This window comes from Leptodactylus fuscus, chromosome 7 (assembly GCF_031893055.1).
Source record: "Leptodactylus fuscus isolate aLepFus1 chromosome 7, aLepFus1.hap2, whole genome shotgun sequence".
NCBI classification, from domain to species: Eukaryota; Metazoa; Chordata; class Amphibia; order Anura; family Leptodactylidae; genus Leptodactylus; species Leptodactylus fuscus.
Genome location: NC_134271.1, coordinates 20,377,522 through 20,400,689, shown reverse-complemented (window position 1 = coordinate 20,400,689; position 23,168 = coordinate 20,377,522). Strand labels below are relative to the sequence as shown.

At 43.0% G+C, this 23,168-nt stretch overlaps 1 protein-coding gene across 1 annotated transcript; it reads right to left on the bottom strand.

Annotated features, from left to right (window-relative positions):
• Nucleotides 1–1,756: 1,756 nt before the first annotated feature.
• On the bottom strand, nt 1,757–21,390 carry DRD4 (dopamine receptor D4). The gene is made up of 4 exons (XM_075281237.1): nt 20,678–21,390; nt 19,423–19,535; nt 13,810–14,384; nt 1,757–2,009 (listed from the first exon to the last, which is right to left on the bottom strand). Exons 1-4 carry the CDS (start codon nt 20,915–20,917, stop codon nt 1,807–1,809), a joined length of 1,131 nt encoding a protein of 376 aa, XP_075137338.1. The 5' UTR covers nt 20,918–21,390; the 3' UTR covers nt 1,757–1,806.
• Nucleotides 21,391–23,168: the final 1,778 nt, after the last annotated feature.

The following is a 23,168-nucleotide window of genomic DNA, read 5'->3' as shown; positions in this document are numbered from 1 at the left end:
CCGCCTATTGTGGTTTTTGGGGTTTTCTTTGGTCTCCTTTGTCTTGTTCAGATTAGATGTAGAATGACCATTTGTATCCCAAACCATAACTGTAGCTACTAAGGAATTAGTGTCATCCAATGGCTCCTATTATTTCCTTCGGTTTGCTCCTATGGGACTTCTTCAGGACTAACCGTTACAACTTCCTTGTGCTCCCAAGACAGTTTTTAACTCTTTTTAGGTAAAATTTGTCTAATTTGAGCCATCAAAATGTTATCATACCTGTTGGGTACTAGCCGGAGAAATATGGCTTCTCACTGGGTGCCCTTGCTCTATGTGACTCATGTAATAGGTGGAAGCCAACTGTACGTACCATAGATTGTCTAAGATATTAGGGTCTCCTTTTTGGAATGCAAATTAACCCTCTACACATAGGAAGAATCTTCATTCAGGTGGCCTATAGGAATAATGCAATATGATTAAGGAAATAACATGAGCCCCTTCATCAGGACGGGAAGACACCCATCTGTAGACAGCTGTTTTGGGTGCAAAGCAAGGTATTGGTTGACTGGGAACTATCTCCAATAGGTGAGCTTAATGTCCTCCTCCTGCTGCACCCACAGTTTTATGCCCCCTTCAGCTGTCCCCACAGTATAATGTTCCCCTTCCAGATGCCCAACCAATATGTTCCTCTGCTACCAAACTAAAACACAAATACTCACCTCTCCTGGCTCTCCTGCTTTCTCTGGCCCAGAGTCTTCAGGGAGCTGCAGGCGCAATGTAAGTGACGTCATCACATCGCACCAGCAGAGACTGGATGAATGGTGACGCAGAGAGCTGATGGCCCCCTGCTTCACCATTGTCTTCAACTCAGGACACCAATGAGTTGATGTTGGGGTAGCCTGGACCCACTGCCCAGGACAGCGGGACTGAATGTACCGGACTGTACCACTGTCCTGACAATAGCAAAACTATAACTCGGTGGCCCATTCAGTTTTTTTTTTTTTTTTTTTCCTATCAGTATGTCTTTGTAGAATGGGAGGAAATCCATGCAAACAGGGAGAGAACATACAAACTCCTTGCAGATGTTGTTCCTGGCAGGATTCGAACCAAGCACTCCAGCGCTGCAAGGCTGCAGTGCTAACCACTGAGCCACCGTGTTGCCCTGGCCCATTCAATTTTAGTTTTTATTCCCATAAATGAGATTGGACTTTTTATATCAAACAATCTGTTTATTGCTCTATATAAAATCTTTCTTCTCCTGGATTATAAGACATTGATTTACAGCAGCCTTACATTTCTCAAGTACTGGTGTGGTCCATCACAACACAAAGCTGTTTATTTTTTCATTCCAAGACCCCCCTCAAATGACTAATAAGTTATGGACATAGTGGTCTTCTCCTTTGGTTCTGCACAGCAGAAAGGGGTTATGTCTGTAGAGAAAGCAACTTAGTATATACTTCCACTTATGGAAAGCTAATTGTGATACGTTTATAGATGAACCCATCTTAGAACTCCATATGGATGACATCGTGGTGACATCATGGACGCCACATGACACGCTTACCCCTTTCTATAGTCTATCGGCTGCTTCTTCAGCATCTCTACTGGACACCATATTACAGATTTTAGTAGCTCTTCATGTTACGTAAACCAGGAAGGTTTCCAGATCTGGAATGGCTTAAGCCGAGAGATGACATTCACTTGTCTCCGTTTCCTGCAGGAGACTCCTACCGTTTTGCTGAGTGAACTGAAACATGTCAAAGTCTGTACAGTACAGCTCAGAGCAACCAATTCCTTCAGCCAGCAGAACAAGTCGCACGAGGATCAGCAGCATATACGAAGCACTTTGCGAAAATAGTTCCTAAACTCTGTGTTGAATATCGTATAGATGACCGGGTTCAGGGCGCTGTTGACATATCCCAACCATGTGACAGTGCTGAAGAGAGGTGCAGGCATATAACAAGACTCGCACAATACTCGGGTGATGTGTACCACGAAGAATGGCGTCCAGCAGAAGAGAAATGCACCTGAAATGGAGGAAATAAAAGTCATGAAATACTCCGTGGATACAGTAAGAACAATTGTATTAAGACTAGATTAGGACTTGGATTATTACCAGTATAACAACCCAGGCTGAGTTTGGGTGATGTGAAGATACAATGCAGTACATAGGGTAATACCTCATGCACACGACCGAGTGTGCAGGTCAAAGGCACTCAGATCAGATTAGTTTCTATGGCCGGTTCCTCCCGTTCCAATCAGATATCATGGATTAGGATAAGACCTGCTATAATTATCAGATTGGAACGGAGCCCCAGAGCCCTGCTACGACAATACACTTGGTCATAATAGACATGTACCTGCCGTGATGGTTGTCTACACAAGTCACCAAGACCTTATTCACCCAAGAATACTACAACGATAAATAAAATATTATACCTTTAACCTTAATTACAATTAATGATAATTAATTAGACCATGCCCCTTTTAAAGCACGAGTATGGATCGGGCAAACCTCACAAAATTTGTTGTCTTCTCCCCAAGAGTATAATAAGCCAAGGCCCATGGAAGGTGAGCAAACTACGATGCCATGCAACGGCTGAGGCCCAGTCACAGGCATCAGCGGTCTCTGACGTCCCTCAAAAGACCCGAAGAGAACAGGGAGTTGCACCAGAGCCCAGGAGAGGTGAGTAACATTGGTTTTATTGTTTGCTCAGTTTCTCTGTACCCTGGGCTGTGAAGAGACCTCAGAGTATAATGAAAGCAGTTCAGACTTGCCCAAACAGGGCCACCGATGATCTACACTAAGCTGATGGAAGATAAAGGGGGACATTACACTGGTGACAGATGAAGGGGGACATTAAATCCTGGCAATAGAATATTTCTGCACTACTTTGTTCCATACAGCCGGCACTAGTCAAGATTAACTACGACAATTAGACTGTCATAGCTATTATAAATGGGATCTCTTATCACTATAGTCCCATTGTCAACTGGAGCACGTTACGATGCTAATACATCATGCTATGGAAAAGGGCAGCCGGCGTAATACACTAATTATAGCGATGACTTTTATGCTTGAAAAGAGTGGATGGTTTGTGTCTCTAATCTAATTTTATATAAAATATGTTAGAATTTTCCCTTCTGCTCATTTATGTGCTGCACTCATTGAGATCCTACATGCCGGGGCTAAGGTAGTAGAAGGTGGCCATGACGGTCGCCTTTTTTTCTAGTCTTGTTGGACCAGTGATGGACCAGGCCTCATGTATGCAGACTAGTGTATTACAACGCTATGCAATATCCAAGTTGTAATACGGTATCGTAGTGGGGCTCTATTTTTTGATACTAGATGAAGGTATCGGGCTCCATTGGACACCATTTTATGGAGCTTTTCACGTCTAGTAGAACTGTAGTTCAGAGCTGCACGGACTCTGTGCAGTCCCTGTGTATGCACCACTATGGCTTGCTTGGTACCTAGTCAAATGCAGGTACTAAAACAAATTGCCCAGCGCCATGTGCTTTTCGGTACTTCCGTGCAGTGGCAAAAACCGTTCATGGCGTTGGGTTCCATTATCTCTGTCAGTCCCCTTGAAGTGAACACAATGGTGGCTGAGAGTGCACGGCTCCATTCACACAGGTCACTCAAGGATTAGTGAGAGCCCCGTTCACCTGTGTCCATTCCCATTGATTGTAAACAATATGGCAGATGCTGTCTTCTGTCATGTGTGTTTAATTTAGTTCAGTTGGATATTAATTTAGTTTAGTTGGATATTAAATAACGGTGGAGTGAACCTCCCCTTAAATGGGCAAGACCATTGTGAGCAAGGGAGGAGAATGGGAGTCTTCTCTTAGCTTCTGTAAGGAGAGGTCGTACAGGAAGGTAGACAAGATCCCTCAAGTCCTATAAGCATTACGAAGTGGCCTAAAGTTAGGGACAGACTATTCACAGCAGCAGAAACTGAGCGGAAACCACATGGACCCCATGATAGTCTAGGGTCTGCGAGCTTCCTTTAGGTATCTGCTTTTTAATGTGTATAGGTTTCCATTCAAGAGGCCCCCAAGTGGACTCCTTGATCAGAAACCCAAACACAGATGTGAACTGGGCCTTACACAGAAAGAGGGAACAGAGACTGATGGAAGGCAAGGAGGAGAGAAGAGACAGCATGTGTGAGCAAGAGGGAGGAATTGAGATAGAGATAGGGAGCAGTTAAACTGAAGGCAGATGAAGGGGGCATTAAAACTAGGGGCAAATGAAAGGCAGATAAAGGGGGGACATTAAACTATGGTAGATGGAGGGGATATTAAGCTGGTGACCGATGAAGGGGGAGACATTAACATGGTGGAAGATTAAGGGGGGCATTAAAATGGGAATAGATGGTGGGGGGACATTAAAGTGGGGACAGATCGAGAAGTGGACATTAAACGGGGGGCAACTGGAGGAGGAAATTAAACCATGGGGAGGTAGCTGGAGGGGGACATGTCAGTCTCTAGTTGCCCCCAGTTTAATGCCCCCCCTCAAACTACCATCACTGTTTAATGTCCCCCTCCAGCTGCCCTAGTTTACTGTCTCACTCTAGTTTCCGCCAGTTTAAACTGGAGGACGAGGAGAGGGACTTAATACTGTGGGGCAGTTGAAGGGGAACATTATAATGTGGGGGCATATAATGTTAGGGTGACTGTAGGAGAATTATATTGTGTGGAGACACATGGAAAAATAGTGGAGAATGGGTGGAACCAACGTAGAATTTATTTTTTTAAAACCAGGATGTAGGTGTGAACAGGGCCTAATTGCTATATTGTGGCGTTTTGCAGACAGCTGCTCTGTTTTTCTACATTCCAGTATAGCAGGCAACCTAAGTGACCATCACCTATTTATAAAATAGGCTTAACTAAACTGGATCCTGGGATTGAATGGAGTGACTTAGAGCTGAATGATGTCAGCAGCTCCGGCTAATCGTCAGCAGAAGGCTTCACTACAGCAGCGGATCGCCGGCCCTGTCCTTTCACAATGAGCTAATGTTCTGCTTCTGCTTTCACACTTGTCTACTAACTTCAGCTTAGCTAATTACGTACTTAATTAAAGGATTTTTTTTTTTTTTTTACAACATTTAAAGGGCCAGTAAGCCAAAACTGCAGATTGACTTAAATCAGTCGTCTGGGATCAATAAAATCGGACAGGAGTAGGATGGTAATTCACGGTCATGTTGTAGTGGCTCATAGAAGTTAATGGGTCAGTGTGCTATATGGGAAAAAGACGGATAACACACTGACTTTTCACACGGTTGTCTGCAAGGGGCTTATTGGTCACCTACACGTCCAAGGTTTCCCAAGAATGTCTCAGTTAGATTGTAACACTTACTTGGCTTCAATTTTATTAATTTTATTATAATGAATGAGCCCAGACTGCCAAAACAGGAATAGGACCTGTCCTGACTTTTGCCTCTGGGCTCATCATCCCATGATATTACTAGGTTGTATGTATGAGGCTATAGAAAAGCATGTACAGTATATGTGTGTGCTAGCCATTAAAACCATAAAGCGCACACTGTAAGGCACATAGTCAGGTGCATATAGCCTAAGCATGTATATACAAGACCACAGCAGAGTAACTTGTTGGCATCCTTCTGCATGCAGGACATGGGTATAACATGCCACGCCAGCCCTTCCGCTAACCCTGTCACTTTATTTCCACAATGCAGTCCATCACCATTACTTTACTTGGAACATACCAGGGTGCAATTGTCTACATCATCTCCTTGGTTTCTGTTGACCTCACATCTACTATTAGATATTATTACAGTCTTGTAAATGGACTGTGCGGGCCGAGGTAGTCCAGACCACAACGCCAAGAGAAGAGGAAGCATCTAACAAGACCTGATACTCTAGGTCGGTAAGTATGAATATTTTATATGCCATTCTGTTCTGCATATTAATGGTAAAATCCAAAAACATATTTACTATTTAATAAATTCTAAAATTACATAAAATAATAAATTTAAAAAAATGCCGCAAAAAAGCTGCGTTTCCGCAATGTAGGGCATTAGCCTAACTCTTCCAGTACCTTAGACGATCAGGGGATGTGGCATTAAACCATACCTCCCAACTTTTGAAGAGCCAAAAGAGGAACAAAATAAGCAAACTTAGCTCCGCCTACTTTTATGTTGACTCCGCCCATTGTCATTCATTTTTCATGTGCCCCCACAAATTATAATCCTCCTATAGTCGCCTGTAAATTATATTACCCCCCCTCCATCTCTCCCCCAGTTTCATATAACCCCTTTATCTGCCCCCAGTTTCATGTCCCCCCCTCCATCTCTGCCCCCAGATTCATGTCCCCCCATCTCTGCCCCCAGATTTATGTCCCCTCATCTCTGCCCCCAGTTTCATGTCCCCCCCATCTCTGCCCCCAGATTCATGTCCCCCCATCTCTGCCCCCAGATTCATGTCCCCCCATCTCTGCCCCCAGATACATGTCCCCCCATCTCTACCCCCAGATTCATGTCCCCCCCTTCATCTGCCCCAGTGTCATGCCGTTCTCCCCCCTTCATCTGCCCCAATGTGATGCCGTTCTCCCCCCCCCATATGCCCCCAGTTTCATACAGTTACATTACATTCCCCTCAATGTTTAACACAAATACTTACACTCACCTTCCAACGCTCCCCGCCACTCTCTCCGCTCTCTCACTCCACTCACATAGTTGTAAGCCCAATGTGACGTCATCACATCGCGCCTACACACACCGAAGCCGGAGCGCAGCAGTAAGGCAGGAGCTGAGCTGTGACAGCTCCTGCTTTACTCGCGTATGTGTTCAACTCATCAGCGTCCAGAGGATGCTGATGAGTTGAAATCGGGACGTACCTCCCGCCGACCAGGACCGCGGGACAGGACACCTAATTCGTGAATGTCCCGCGGAAATCGGGATGGTTGGGAGGTATGATTAAACTCTTGACTAGACCTAGGCCTGCAGTCCAAAATAGTCTCTTATTTTTTTTATCTATTATCTTAAGGCCTTTTAAGGCTCAGTTTACACTACGTTGTTTATGTCTGTTGCCGTCACCCTATGACGGAAGACAGCAACGGACATTAACAACAGTAGTGTGAACCCAGCCTGATCTGAAAAATACATTGTATATCTTTCATCAGGGAACACAATTATGCAAAAATAAATCATCCTCAATTCAATTATAGCAAAGCAGTCAATTGTAATAAACTGGAGGAATAATGAATCCACCGCTCCATAAACAGCTCCATAAAACTCACCAGCCGAGTGTAATTTGTTATGGGGAAATTCAGATAAGAGTTTTACCTATCATGAATGAACACGGGTCTTCCGCTGCAGTCTCTGCCTGGGAGAATGACGCCAACTTCATGAATGAGATATCACTATAACAATTGTGCCATTGCCATTCATTAGCAGTAACAGGTGGCTGAATGAAATACAACTCTGATGCTGGAGGCTAGCGGAGACATATCCGGTACTGGGAAGCGCACATGGTATCATACGTAGAGATCTAGAGGAACACCCCACACATTTCCCATTTGATCACCATCACTGAGCATCACACGCTGGGCCGCTATCAGTGCAGCTTTATTACCAACACAGCTATAGAGTCAATCTCTTCCCTTCCTAAACTTGCTCCAACCACCTGTCTGCTTCCCCTTATAAATCTGATTCCTGTCTTCTCCAAGTGATATAGCACTTCTGTAACTGACCTGCACAGACACTGGACGGCTGGTATGTAAGTGGCCACAGATAAGTGATAGGTAAGCAGTGAAAGTTTTAATCATGTTAATTTGCTAAAGTCAGTCCATCGTGCCTTCCGCCCTGGGACTTGTAGTACATTGGCCTTGTTACACAGCTGAAGACAGAGACTGCGCCGAAAAAGCACATCTGATGTTCTGCAATCCCAGCACTCACTGGATTTAATGGATTGTGCCTTTTAACATGACAGCAGGCCCACTGATGCTCTATCACCCAAGAGCCTGACAAAACCTGGAGCCAGCCTTGACGACACGTGGCCATAACTTATGATGACAATGTATATTTTACTTAATGTGACATGACTGATTCATAATATCATGCACGTTACAGTTTTACTAAAAGGAAATGCCCCATTAGTGCACCCCATGCAGTATAAAACCCCATTAGAATTACCCCACAGTATAATGCCCCATTAGTGCTCCCCCACAGTATAATGCTCCCTTAGTGTCTCCTAAATTGAATAACACTACCTTAGTGTCCCCTACACAGTATAATTCTCCATTAGTGCTCCCTACACAGTATAATTCTCCATTAGTGCTCCCTACACAGTATAATTCTACATTAGTGCCCCCTACACAGTATAATTCTCCATTAGTGCCCCCTACACAGTATAATTCTCCATTAGTGCTCCCTACACAGTATAATTCTCCATTAGTGCTCCCTACACAGTATAATTCTCCATTAGTGCTCCCTACACAGTATAATTCTCCATTAGTGCCCCCTACACAGTATAATTCTCCATTAGTGCTCCCTACACAGTATAATTCTCCTTTAGTGCTCCCTACACAGTATAATTCTCCATTAGTGCCCCCTACACAGTATAATTCTCCATTAGTGCTCCCTACACAGTATAATTCTCCATTAGTGCCCCCTACACAGTATAATTCTCCATTAGTGCCCCCTGCACAGTATAATTCTCCATTAGTGCTCCCTACACAGTATAATTCTCCATTAGTGCCCCCTGCACAGTATAAATCTCCATTAGCGCCCCCTACACAGTATAATTCTCCATTAGCGCCCCCTACACAGTATAATTCTCCATTCGTGCCCCCTACACAGTATAATTCTCCATTAGCGCCCCCTGCACAGTATAATTCTCCATTAGTGCCCCCTACACAGTATAATTCTCCATTAGTGCCCCCTGCACAGTATAATTCTCCATTAGTGCCCCCTACACAGTATAATTCTCCATTAGCGCCCCCTACACAGTATAATTCTCCATTAGCGCTCCCTACACAGTATAATTCTCCATTAGCGCTCCCTACACAGTATAATTCTCCATTAGCGCTCCCTACACAGTATAATTCTCCATTAGCGCTCCCTACACAGTATAATTCTCCATTAGCGCTCCCTACACAGTATAATTCTCCATTAGCGCCCCCTACACAGTATAATTCTCCATTAGTGCTCCCTACACAGTATAATTCTCCATTAGTGCCCCCTACACAGTATAATTCTCCTTTAGTGCTCCCTACACAGTATAATTCTCCATTAGGGCTCCCTACACAGTATAATTCTCCATTAGCGCTCCCTACACAGTATAATTCTCCATTAGCGCTCCCTACACAGTATAATTCTCCATTAGCGCTCCCTACACAGTATAATTCTCCATTAGCGCTCCCTACACAGTATAATTCTCCATTAGCGCTCCCTACACAGTATAATTCTCCATTAGCGCCCCCTACACAGTATAATTCTCCATTAGTGCCCCCTACACAGTATAATTCTCCATTAGTGCCCCCTACACAGTATAATTCTCCTTTAGTGCTCCCTACACAGTATAATTCTCCATTAGTGCTCCCTACACAGTATAATTCTCCATTAGTGCTCCCTACACAGTATAATTCTCCATTAGTGCTCCCTACACAGTATAATGAGCCTTAGTGCCACCAATACAGTATAATGCCATGTTAATGCGCCCCCCCCACCACCATTATGCTCTTACCCCCACAGGATAATGCTTTTTAGTGCCCCCCATACAATAATATGCCATGTTGGTGCACTACACCCAGCATAGGGCTCCAAAGTGCACAGAACAACGCCATGTTTTAGTGCTCCCAACATAGTATAATGTGTTGTTACTATTATTTACTATTAATTCATTATTTAATTATTATTAGCTTTTGTCCCCCCCCTATATACCAGTTAGTGACATTGATTTGACCACCAGAGTACGTTAAATTAATATAAAATACATATACATACATATAAGCTGTACACTAAATATGTACCATATATGTAATACACTACGTGCACAATGTCTTATGCAGAGGGTGAGGGGCTGGGGGCTTCTCCTGGCTCAGCGGCCTACACGGGGGCCATCAGAAACACTGGGTATCCTTGTGAAATAGTGAGGATTAAGACTAAAGCAAAAACATGTGAGAACCCGGGACACTCTCAGCAATATTTGGCAGCACTGAGATATGAAATATTTCTGTGATTAGTGACGAAACGTACAGACCTGAGTTTCTATGGTGAGGTGGGCATACCATTGGTGCAGCCCAATAAGTTGGGGGTCCCATCAATTTAACAGGAGATTTCTACTGTCTATGAGATAGCGGGTAAACTATTGAACTTCATGGGTAACAATTCGGGGTGTAAGGGGGTGTGCTGGAAAACAAGGGTCCCATCACTGTTCTTGCACAGGGGCCCTCAGCTGTTTTTGTCCTCACTTTCTATATCTGTAGCATATATATATATATATATATATATATATATATATATATATATTCTCTGCCTCTGTAGAAAGCAAAGGGTCACACTAATCCATTTATGCTCAGTCTTCTGCAAAGCATCATTGGCTCTAATAAGGTCTGGTGTTTCACCCTTCACTGCCATCTGGAAGGGCGTCTGCTTCCCAAAAGCACTCTGTGCTAAGCAGGTGTCTGTCCAAACAGCTGGCTTTTGGGTGACACCACAGAATTAACTCATTGTCTCCCAAAGCGTAAACCATGACAATAAATGACATGTGTCTAATGCTTGACCCAAAGCCAAGGTTGTAGCTATGGGGGGTGCAGCTGTGGCGGTTACTACCGGGCCCTGGACCCTGAGGGGGCCACAACCGTCTCTCTGTTACATAGTGTATTCCACTAATCTAAATAGCACGGGCTAGGTAGATGCCCCATTAGAAAACGAATCCCGTCCCCACATTGCCGAAATATACCCTCAGAGGAAATGCAGCGATTTCCAAAACCATTGCGTTTTTGGAAATTGCAGTAAGTCAATTATACCTACAGAAATGCTGGTGGTTTCTCTATAGGAATGACTGAAGCAGAAAGTCTGAAGAGAAAAACTCTATAGACTTTCTGTGAAATGCGTTGCTGTCATGGTTTTGCGTGCAGCACTTTTTTGGCTGTGGTCTGTTACGTGGGGCCTTAGGCTCAGGCAGCAAAATGTTCTTTAGGATAGAAGTCTCCAATGATCGGGCTGCCAACCAGTATCGGGCCATGGACCAGTTAGTACTGGGCCACCAGCCCCGTATTGGGGATGTATGGGAAGGGCTGCAGAAGGAACAGCTAGCTTTGTCATAAGTCCCCCTTAGGTTTACCTGTGATCCGGCGCTTTCCCCATGATAAGCCATGGGAAACGCGCCGGATCGCAGAGTCAATGTCGCGGCTGTGCAAGAACAACCATGGTACTGATTGGTTGATCCTGTTTAGGACCTAAGGGCATCCTGGAAGTTGTACCGGCAGATCCAGGTATCCAGCATGGGTCAGAGTCAATACCTGGTACGTGTGTCTGTACTAGGACTCATATTTTAGAGTGATCTGCCTAAAACTCATCACTATAGTATATAACAATTCTTTTCCGCTCCCCTGCGTGAGATTCTTGCTCTCTTTCTGCCCCGACAAAGAATTTGACTAAGGATGCCTTTGCAGTTTTGGGCCGTGCAGGAAAGCAAGATGGTGGCCCAGACAAGCCATATAGAAGTAGTTCTGAGCTGATAGGTAATTTTTAAAAATTTTTTGGAAGGGGTGGAGGGGCTTGGATCATGGGTGGGCTGAGGACAAAATCCGACAATAAGCAGGGTATGAGGTGGGTATGAAGAGAGTTCTCTTAATGAAGTATAGATAGAGCAGTTATGACCTATAACTAAGTAATGGTCCCACCTGTCTTAACTGTACTTTATTAAAGGGGTTATCCAGGATGACCATTTTCTTAATATGAGGCCAGGGAAGGAAGAAAAATAAAACCCTAAAAAACCCATATTCACGATTCGGTGTCTCCGAACCTGGCCCAGTCCAGCTTCTCTAGTGGTTTTTTCTGGTGGAAGTCCATGCTGTACGTGACCACTGGCTATGGAGAAGACACGAGATGTTGCAGAGCAGAAGGTATTTCCACCAGAGGAGAACACACTGGAGAAACAAGATCGAACCACTCTGGAAGACCCGGGATTGAGGTTTTTCTTCCCACCCTAAACTCTGTAACAAACTCTGCCCCCATTCTGCCGGTCTGCAGGAAAATTAGCTTGCAAGACATCGGCCCTTGGTCCAAAAATGGTTGGGGACCACTGCTGTGGGATATTCTTGGAAAGTCTTTTTTTTTTGCTGCGTATCACTACATGGGGTATTAGCCATATAAAGGACCCTGCTCTACCTACATTCGCACAAAATGGAAACAGAGGTGCGAGTCTTGGCTTGTGGTGCCAAATCCTTGCTCCAAATGTGCGCCACTATATATCTAGCTATTCTTGATGAACTTCCCCCAAATTGCTCTTGTAGACTTTTCTAAACCAATACACTATGGAGCATGCCGCAAAACCTAAGAAGATCTCCATATAAAATTAAAAGGAAGCCAGAGTCATGGCACAGCCCGTATTGGTCTATATAGGGCCGTGTTGGCTCTAAGAACATACAAACCATATAGTTGCCATATGCATGAGGCTTAGCTGGTGTAGCATAAGGTCTACAACAATGGTAGATTTGCTTCCCACCCTGTCAGCAGTTTTAATAAAGAGTTATTAGAAGCACCGGCTTCTCAGCCTGTTTGTTACCATCCATACTGAAATATGGCAGAGGGATTACCCCGGCCTAGAAGTTCATTTCAGGGTCATTTAAGAACATCACGTGATCTGCTGGCGTAATACAGATGGACAATCTCTTGAGACAAAGACCTTATTGGGACAGCGAGTTCTACCATAGCCCAAGAGACAGGGATTTCCATCCCAGATACATATTTGCATAAATGCATTCTAATTAAAGTTATTTTAATTAATTGTGAAGATCATAATGCATGTTAATATGGATAGAATTTAATGCGCTCTTGGACGGAGTAAACAGAAATCGTGCTGATGCTTCGAAAAGTCTTTGCTAAGAGTAATTGTAAATGTGTCCATGGGACACCCCATGCCAAACCTGGACCAAGGCCCAAACTATCATGTGCCATTTATAAGGGTCACGGTTTCTTATGTGGATATTGGATCCCCTAAGTCTCCAGGCCTGTGTCTACAGCTATTCCCATAAGGCTAGGTTCATGCTAGCATTGTCCCTCTTCTCAGTGGATCCATTGGAGGACCAGAACAATGGAGAGACATTTCACTAAAATGGATATAACAACGGACCCCTTTGACTATAATGGGGTTCATCGGGTATCCATTGTGTTAAACTGAAACCTATGGAAGAAAAAAGTCCACCGACAATTTTACGTTGAAGACATCGGAGCAGATGTGAACGTACCCTCAGATGTTATAGACCATGGTTCTCCTCTATAAGGAGATGTTTAGACTTAACATGGCTATCTTGGGATTCAAATGTTTCATACGTTTTCGAACCTCACTGACTTTTATCAGCAGCTTCTAAGACTGGAGTCATTTGCTCGAGCCTTAAAGGGGTTGTCCAGCTAGTAATATCTCATTGGTCCCATTCTGATCCTCCATGATTTCCCTGCCCGGGAATTCTGGATACGACAATCTAAAGGCTCAGCCATTCACTGGTTGTAGTGAGCCATGGCTGCATCCAGTGACTGACTTAGTGGTCACACACCATTGTTGGGGGCCCAGAGAGTACACAGCCTGGCGGGGGACCCAAAATAATCGAGTGATGATGTAATAATTAAAATAACTTACCAACAACAACGGGGAGCACCCTCATAGCTTTCCTCTCCCGTCCGTTGATCTTGGTATGCTTCCTTTCCGGCTCCATGCTTGATGAATACTTGAGGTGAGGGTAGGCGACAGCTTGTATCCCATGCCCATTGTCCACATACGCTTTGGAAAATGGACAGTCCGGCTGGTCATATAAATGAAGTTCATCCAGCTTGCTGTCGGTAGGGCTTCGATTTATCATATCTATCCTATCAAATATTAGAGTTTGGCTTGGTGGTTTACGCCTTGGGGACATGTGACTCCGTAACTTGGCCTTTCTGGTTTCTTCCCATTTCCGGAGTCCATGAAACATGGCGCAATAAAGCACTAACATTATAGGGCATGGGATGAAAAAGGAACAAACAGAGGAGTAAACCACGTAATTGTTGTCTTCTAGTTTACACTCGGTGGGATCCCGGTCTTTAACATTATTTAGTCCAAAAATGACTGGAGAAGCCACAGCAAAGGCAAAAATCCAAGTGGTGGAGATCAGGAACAATTGCCGATTATCCACTTGCCGCCTGTTGTAGTTCAGCGGGATGGACACAGCGATGAACCTAATAAACAGAGAAGAGTATTAAATCCTGGAAATGGAATGGATAGAATTCATATTTATGGGATGGGGGACGGACGGGTTTCTTCTAGCCATACATTACTTAGCTTATCATGTGTTTACTTAAAGGAGAGAAGTCAAATTCCGGGGTTATCCGGGTTCTAACATTGATGGCTTATCCTTAGGATAGGTTGTCAATATTAGATCTATAGGGGTCCGACACCTGGGATACCTGTGGGTCACTGGTACTGAGACAGAAAGGTTTGCCATATTGCTTGTATGGCAAGTGAGCAGCTGACATCATTGTTTACATACCGTGAACCACGCTGTATCGGTAACGGTGACCTGTGGGGGAGACGGACCTCTATAGATCTATTATTGATGGTCTATCCTAAGGACCTAACCCCTTTAGAAATCGCTATTGTGCCCTGGAGCCTCAGGAGACCCAATGTCTGTCCAAAATATAAAAAGATACCAGTGTTATAGATAGCACATGGTAGGTGGGACCCACATTACATATTTTGCATTGGACCCAGTTGCTTCAAGTTATATCCTGGTTGGGGCAACATGGTGGCTCAGCGGTTAGCACTGCAGCCTTGCAATGCTGTTGTCCTGGATTCGAACCCTGCCAGAAGCAACATCTGCAAGGAGTTTGTATGTTCTCCCCATGTTTGTGTGGATTGTGATCCCTATACGGACTCACAATCTACAAAAAAAAAAAAAAAAAAGTTACGCCCTGGTTAAGAAGTTTGTGGGTGAACTGAAATACAAAAATAATGTAATTCAAAGGTCAATGCTCCTTTCTAGAAGAGGAAACAACCGTATCAATCAGGATAAAACCTTATGGCTCAATGCCAAGTCTTACAAATTTTTCGGAATTAGACAAGCTCTTGGCTGGATTGAAACACACGCTCACCTTCAGGCAAACACAAGGAGCTTGAAAAATTCTCCAAACCCTGTACAACTATTGTTGAGTGTCCAACAAGCACGACCCCCGCTGATTATCTGCTTGAAGGGGCCATGCGCCGTGACCCCTTTACTGTTTACACTGAATGTCATAGCATCTGTATGATATCATTACAACCTTTCCTATAGAAATAAGACCACCTATCATGGATGGCAATTGTACTCAGACACGTATATAAGCTATCTATTGATCAGTCTATGAATCCCCTTTGGTCTGATGGTGTTCTTGGTTGTTTGTATTATGGTTGATGGGGAAACAGATATTTGACATGCAGTTTGGTTTCCCATAAGTTTCCCATAGAAGTAAATAGGAGAGACTGTATGAATCAGATGGGGTGTGATGTAAACCCAAGTGCTGTGGCCCCTTTAAACAGCTGACTGGTGGGGGTCCCAGGTGTCAGAACCTCATTGATCCTTCCTTGATGACCGATCCTGAGGATATGTTATCAATACCCTTTTATGACACGTTATCCGGTCCAGTAGCACTAGACTCTAGATGAGTTTTTCAACGTCTTTCCTAGTTTAGTGCCTATACATTCCTTTTCTATGTCTAAAAACTTTAGGCTGCGTTCGGAATTCCCCAAGCGAATGGAAACCTTTACGAATTAAAAAGCGGTTTAGCTAAGAAACCACACGGACCCCATAGACTATAATGGGGTCCGTGTGGTTTTATAGGGTCGACACGGACCCCATTATTGTCTAGGGCGTCCATGTGGTTTCTTAGCTAAACCGCTTTTTAATGTGTATAGGTTTTCATTCGGGGGTTCCCAAGTGGACTCCTTGAACAGAATACTGAACGCAGATATGAACGTCTTCAAAGTACTACTTCTTACGCCGACTTTATAAGTACTTTACTTTCTTATCTTTATGGTTCTTACAAACATGTATCGGTAGTCAAGATGTGGAACGCTGCCGGATCTTATAGAAGTTTCTATCGTTACTTGAACTTTCTGCCTACGGAATTGTCCGAGCGCCACTGTTGGATTCCTTAATACAGAAGACAATCCTCTGTTATCTTAAGTGTAATCTCATTTTAGGAATGATATCCGTGTCCACTTTCTTTAAGAAATGCCATAAGTACATCAGCTGGATTGTTCTCTCTTTTTTCATATAAGTCCCTTTCATAGTTACTAAAAGATCAGAGAAGATTAAAGACACAGGGAAAAATGTAATGGCCTTGACCCGGATCAGAAATCAAAGGAAATATGGCTTTATATTCTCCTTATGGTCTCGACTCATGAAACACGTATTGTTCATGAAGAAATCTCAGGTAAGAAGCAACGACGTAATATATCGTCTACTGAGAACATGGCTGATGATAGAAAGTTTCAGTTCTGCGCACTTTCATTGTTCCAATGTTTTATCTTTATTTGATCTCCATGACAGCGAGTATAAGACACCATACTTTGTATGGGGTCAGCGAATCTTCTCAATGTCCCACATAAAGAACTGACATTTATCTAGGAAGAGAATAATAGTTTTTTGGGAGCCAGAGACTTTCACTTGAATGATATGTTCCCACAAAGGCTTGAATTTATCTCAAGATGGATGAAGATCAAGCAAGTCCACCATTACCATAACAAAAGACGTTGTCCCGGTCTGGAGTCCTCCATCAACTCTAGCACCTCTGCCAAATCCGGCTCTTTGTGTAATTGAAAGGGGTTTTTCAGGATAAAAAGTTTTTTATAATAGACAGGGTAGGTGAAAAAAACTCAAAAAACTACATACTCACCTGTCCCCGATTGTCTCCTGTCCTCGGTGCTCCATTGTCTTGTTTTACCAGAAGGCCCTGCTGCATTATGACGTCCCGTGTCTCTTTGATTCGCCTTAGCGGCCTTTGGGGCCTAAGGAAAGGACATGGGATGTCGCAGGTAGTGACGTATTCTTCATTGAGGCCGCTGATTGTCCTTAGTGGTCACTTGTGGCAGGACTTCTAGTGGACTGGACTGCACTGGAGATACCGGAGCATCGGGGACAGGTGAGTATAGTTTTGTTTTTTCACCTTCCCTGGCCATATATATATATATATATATATATATATATATATATATATATATTTTATCATGGACAACTCCTTTAATAGCCCCCACCGTTCCTGAACAATCAGTGCTGGTAGTTTTGGTGCCTGATATGCCATTTAGGTTCTGTACTGTCATGTCGGTGGTGTCAGGCAGGAGCAGACAAGGGGGGTAATTCTGAGCTCTGACACTGACTGTCTCTGAATAACACCCCTTATCCTCTCCTGCCTGACACCACACACCTAACGCTAGGTTCACACCTACGTTTAGGTTTCCGTCCCCAAACAGACCCGAAAATGGCAAACCCAATTCACTTAAAAAGTGGCTACCCATGGACTGAGACTATAATGGGGTCTGCTGGGCTACTGCCTGGTTTCCACCGGTTAGAGATAAGACGCCATCTTGTATCATTTGACTCCATTTTGTGTGTCCCCTATCTTGTCTCCTCAAACAGCCTTGTTTGAACTGTCTAAAAAACTTTTGCTGAATGAGCCTTCAGACAATCTTCAAGGTTTAAGATAGTATTCTCTGGGCGCTCAGCCATGTTCGTGGGAGTGCAGCCACCGTGTCCTCTGATGCTGCTTGTTACCATGAAGGCCGCACCTGGCGGCTAGAGCATTTCCAGATGTTTCTATGTTTAATATAACTTTATACATATTAATCTTGTAAGGTCTGGACTCTCCGCCAGAGATCTGCGGATGTATGGCGATAAGAAGTTAGACCTCATTAAAAGGCCATATGAGCTATCTTAGCAGTATGTGCTAATATGGTCAGAGACTAAGATGGCGGATACCGGAAGCGCACGCAATGTTCACATGCTAAGCCATGCAGAAGGCCGTTCAGTTTTTAACCAATTGTATTGCATGCTTGATATGATGTAGTGTGTGTGATGTGTAAGCCGGCACAAAGCCATTATTTTCCTATAAAGATGCCTGACACTTCTCAATATACAGAAGTCATCATACACACAACATGTACATGTGTCTTCTACGAGCTCGTATGGATTACCTGATTATAAACTCGGGGTCCCTTGAGATCCCCAGGACACCCAAAAAATGTGGAGATGAAGTCCTGCTTGCATTTTTCAAGTGAAATGGGGGGGTGGAATCCCTAAATGGTCAACGAGCGCTGCACAGAGCCTATCTATAGTATATCAGGCACCAAAACTTATAGCTCAGGAATGGTGGGGGATAGAGAATAAAATCCCAACTGCACTGTAATCAGCGGAGCAGCAGCTATGACCTGAAGTTAGCAGTCGGTCACTGACTATACTGCCCAGTCAGGGGAGCCCTTTATCCAGCCCTGTGAGTATTTATGACATTACTATTTCTATTATGAGTCTGATAGTTCCTCAATGACACAGAGGTGCAAGTAAATCCACAGGTGGGCCCCTTAGCAATGGTAGGACCCTAACCCCCGCCCCTCCATGTGTGGCTCATGGCACAGTACGCTCACTGCACTCCATAAGTATAGGCACCAATACAGTATTTTAGCTAGCCAATGTGGCCATATAATAAATTTAGCAGATTATTTAGAAAATTACCCAGTTTCTTATCATATAGACACTTCCGGTGGTTGAGATGATATCTGGGGCAGAGGACGGAACGTATGGGTCAGCTTGTATACCTGATCCATACGTAAAAGGATCCTAATATACAGCAAATGCCTACTAACAGGACCCCAAGACAATCCAAGGCAAGGTCTAGGCAGCAAGCTAATGTTGTAAATGTATAGTAATTACATATTAAGTCATATATTTCCAAGAGGAACAACAGAGGAATGGTGAGTAGAGATGTCCAGATGCTCTAGAATTCTTGTATAATGGCGAATGCAAGTATTTACTGAAATAGACATGTCAGGAGAGCGGTCAGGTCCATAACTGGGGACATCACTGAGGCATAAGGAAGAAGTATAAGAAGTATCCGTCTTAATAGTGACATCACACATGGCCGACAAACTCAAAGGCAATAAGTAATAATAACAAAGCAGACGACATCAAACGCATCACTTCAGTATTATAGTATTATAGTCCATTAGTCCCATTCCAGGATCTCCTACCTGTCCACACTGATCGCACAGAGATTGAATATGGAGGCAGTACAGAGCATGACGTCCATGGTCATGAGGACGTCACACAAGACAAGACTAAGAGTCCACACCCCTCCTAGAAACTGAAATAGAATGAAAATGATTAGTAAAGACATAGAGAGGCGAATTCAGGGGGGTAGATAACGGGGGTATTAGGAATCTATCTATCTATCTATCTATCTATCTATCTATCTATCTATCTATCTATCTATCTATCTACCTATCTATCTATCTATCTATCTATCTACCTACCTATCTATCTATCTATCTATCTATCTATCTATCTATCTATCTATCTATCCATCCATCCATCCATCCATCCATCCATCCATCCATCCATGTATCCTTTGTCATTACTTCATCACTATGTCTCCATCAATTCCACAGACCTGGTTTCAATCTATCTGGCTTACCATAGATATTATCGATCATATTATTACCCTATCTATCTTTCTATCTATCTATCTATCTATCTATCTATCTATCTATCTTCTATCTATCTATCTATCTATCTATCTATCTATCTATCTATCTATCTATCTCCTATCTATCTATCATCTATCTATCTATCTATCTATCTATCTATCTATCTATCTATCTCATATCTATCTATCTATCTATCTATCTATCTATCTATCTATCTACATTATCTATCTATCTATCTATCTATCTATCAGAATTTCAGTAATACGTCTCTATCAATTCCATAGACTTTCAATAGAACAGCAGTTCTCACCATCCTCAACATGTTTGTATGTTAAGGAAGAATGGGGGGCACAGGACCCCTTTTCTTGCGATTGGTGGGGGTCCAGTCCCTAATGATCAAACACTTATCATGTACCCTGTGGATAGGTGATAAATATCGATTTTGGAAAAGCCTCTTTAATAGGACTATGGAAAAGCTACTATATTAACCCCTTATACTATAACTGTAATAGACAGGTAGTCTGACAATGCACCAGATTTATCACAGTCACTGATGCCGGATGATACATTTTGGACTTTTATGTTTATACCACCTTTTAGAGGACAATCTATCCCAGAACTATAAGTCCTGCCATAACATAGTTCTAATATTCAGTATAACACTGAGGAACACCGCACAAACATACCGCCACATACATTGTACATTGTTACCGCAACCTTACATTATATTCTAAACTGATACCAATGACTAGTTCTATAAGGCGTATACACCTATAGATAAGTAAAGCGTCAGACTTACCTCTGTGTACACATAAAGTGGCAGCACCAGGACAGCCAGGAGAAGGTCGGCCACAGCCAAGCTCACTATGAAATAGTTGGTGGTGGTTTTCAAAGCTTTCTCTGTACAGACACTAAGACACACCAAGACATTTCCACAGATGATAAAGACAATCAAGATGAGCCCAAAGATCAAGGCCAGATAGTTATAATGAGTGTCTTCTGAGGGCTCAGAAGTTTCGTTGGAGATGTTCTTGACCATGGCTTCCCAGCAGAACTATACTCACTGTCCCATCAAAGCAGAAGAGCGGACCTCGGCCAGGTTCCTTTTTCCTTTCTTCTCTAGAAAGAGCAATTTTTCCCATGGAGAAATCATCTACTCTTCTCACTTTTGTAGGCAATGTTCTCATGGGTAAGGTCATCAGTATCTTGTCCTTGAATTCTTGAGTACTCGAAGTCGTCTATCCATCCTTTTGCTCCTAAAAACTACGCAGGCTAAGGTTTACTTACATGGAGCTGAAGGTGCCTTAGAAGTTGACTTTAAGAGGTGATGGGACCATTATTTGTAGATGGTGATGACTTTGTAGGAGACATGTCAAGCTGTCAAACAGAAGGAAGAGTGCAGAGTGTTGGAGGACAGGAGAACAAGTCATGAGTGGTCTCCATGGCTTGGATACAGGCAGGGGAGGGGGATTGTTTCTTTCCTTCTGAAGACCTGAATGATCCCAAGGTGATTAATTTGCAAGTGGGTCGCGTCCAGGAGAAGAAAGCCGATTAAGGTAGAGAGGGCTTGTCTAGGAGCTGCTCCAATCCGCTCTGTGATCTGGGAACTGCTCACATCCCAACACAAAGCTCAGCTTAGTTTAGCTGTGAATGTGACATCACAGGGAGGGAGCCTGATGTGTGCCTATGGGCACCTGTATATATAGCATGCAGGCAACAGCAACACCTTCTCAACACATAGTGGCATCTTACCAGAAAGACTGCAGGCTATAAGGAAACCGAACTAGGCAAAGAAACCCTGCAAGATAGCACCATCCAGGGAAGCCAAGGGGTTAAGGAAAGGAAGCAATGGGTTAAGTAGGGCATGTAGGAGAATTGTAGGAGATTGAAGTACTGGTGGTGCTGAAATGGTTAATGCTAGCAGGAGGGTATGAGTGGGGGGCTAGATGTTAGTGAGGGGAGAGGTGTGAGCTGAGACCAAGGATAAGACACTATCAGTATTCTCTGCTCTCTAGTCTACATGTACTTACTAACTTATATAAGAGACAAATATACCCAAAAAGAAAGAAGGAACAAATGTTCACTCCATAGATATGTGTGTAATGTTTATATAAAAGATAATATGTAATCTATCTATCTATCTATCTATCTATCTATCTATCTATCTATCACATATCTATCTATCTCCTATCAATATCTATCTATCTATCTATCTATCTATCTATCTATCTATCTATCTATCTATCTATCTCTCTCTCTCTCTCTCTCTCTCTCTCTCTCTCTCTATATCTATCTATCTCATATCTATCTCTATCTATCTATCTATCTATCTATCTCCTATCTATCTATCTGTCTATCTATCATTCTATCTATCTATTTATCTATCTATCTATCTATCTATCTATCTATCTATCTATCTATCTATCTATCTATCTCCTATCTATCTATCTATCTATCTATCTATTTCTTATCTATCTATCTATCTATCTATCTATCTATCTATCTATCTATCTCCTATCTATCTATCTATCTATCTATCTATCTATCTCCTATCTATCTATCTATCTATCTATCTATCTATCTATCTATCTATCTCCTATCTATCTATCTATCTATCTATCTATCTATCTATCTATTTCTTATCTATCTATCTATCTCCTATCTATCTATCTATCTATCTATCTATCTATCTATCTATCTCCTATCTATCTATCTATCTATCTATCTATCTATCTATCTCCTATCTATCTATCTATCTATCTATCTATCTCCTATCTATCTATCTATCTATCTATCTATCTATCTATCTATCTGTCTATCTAAATGTATAAGCAGCATTTTTGCACTGACCTTAGGTGTGGGCACCATCAGGGCTATTCATCATTGTTGGCCAAAATGTATGTCAGAAAGAAGCACCCACCGCTGGCACAGAGCACATTAAGACTGGTGTCCAATAAGCCAACCTTGATGAATCCCCTACAATGTATTGAGCTGTCCCTCTGTTATTACTCCTGTAAATATATGACTACGCCGACAGCTGGATGTTCCATTACTGTTGACAAAGAGGTAACACAATGTGATAGTATCAGCACAGGACAGTATCGCATCCAATGGGCAATACCTAATTATCAATTCATTCATCTACTTCTAGGAGGAATAACAGAGGAACGGCACAACACAGAGACAGGAAATAATACTCCAGAATTGATATTTCGTGGATATACAAGTGGTTGATAAAAAAGGAAATTCAGAAGTCATCCAGCAAAGTACAACATTCAGAAGCCAAGAGG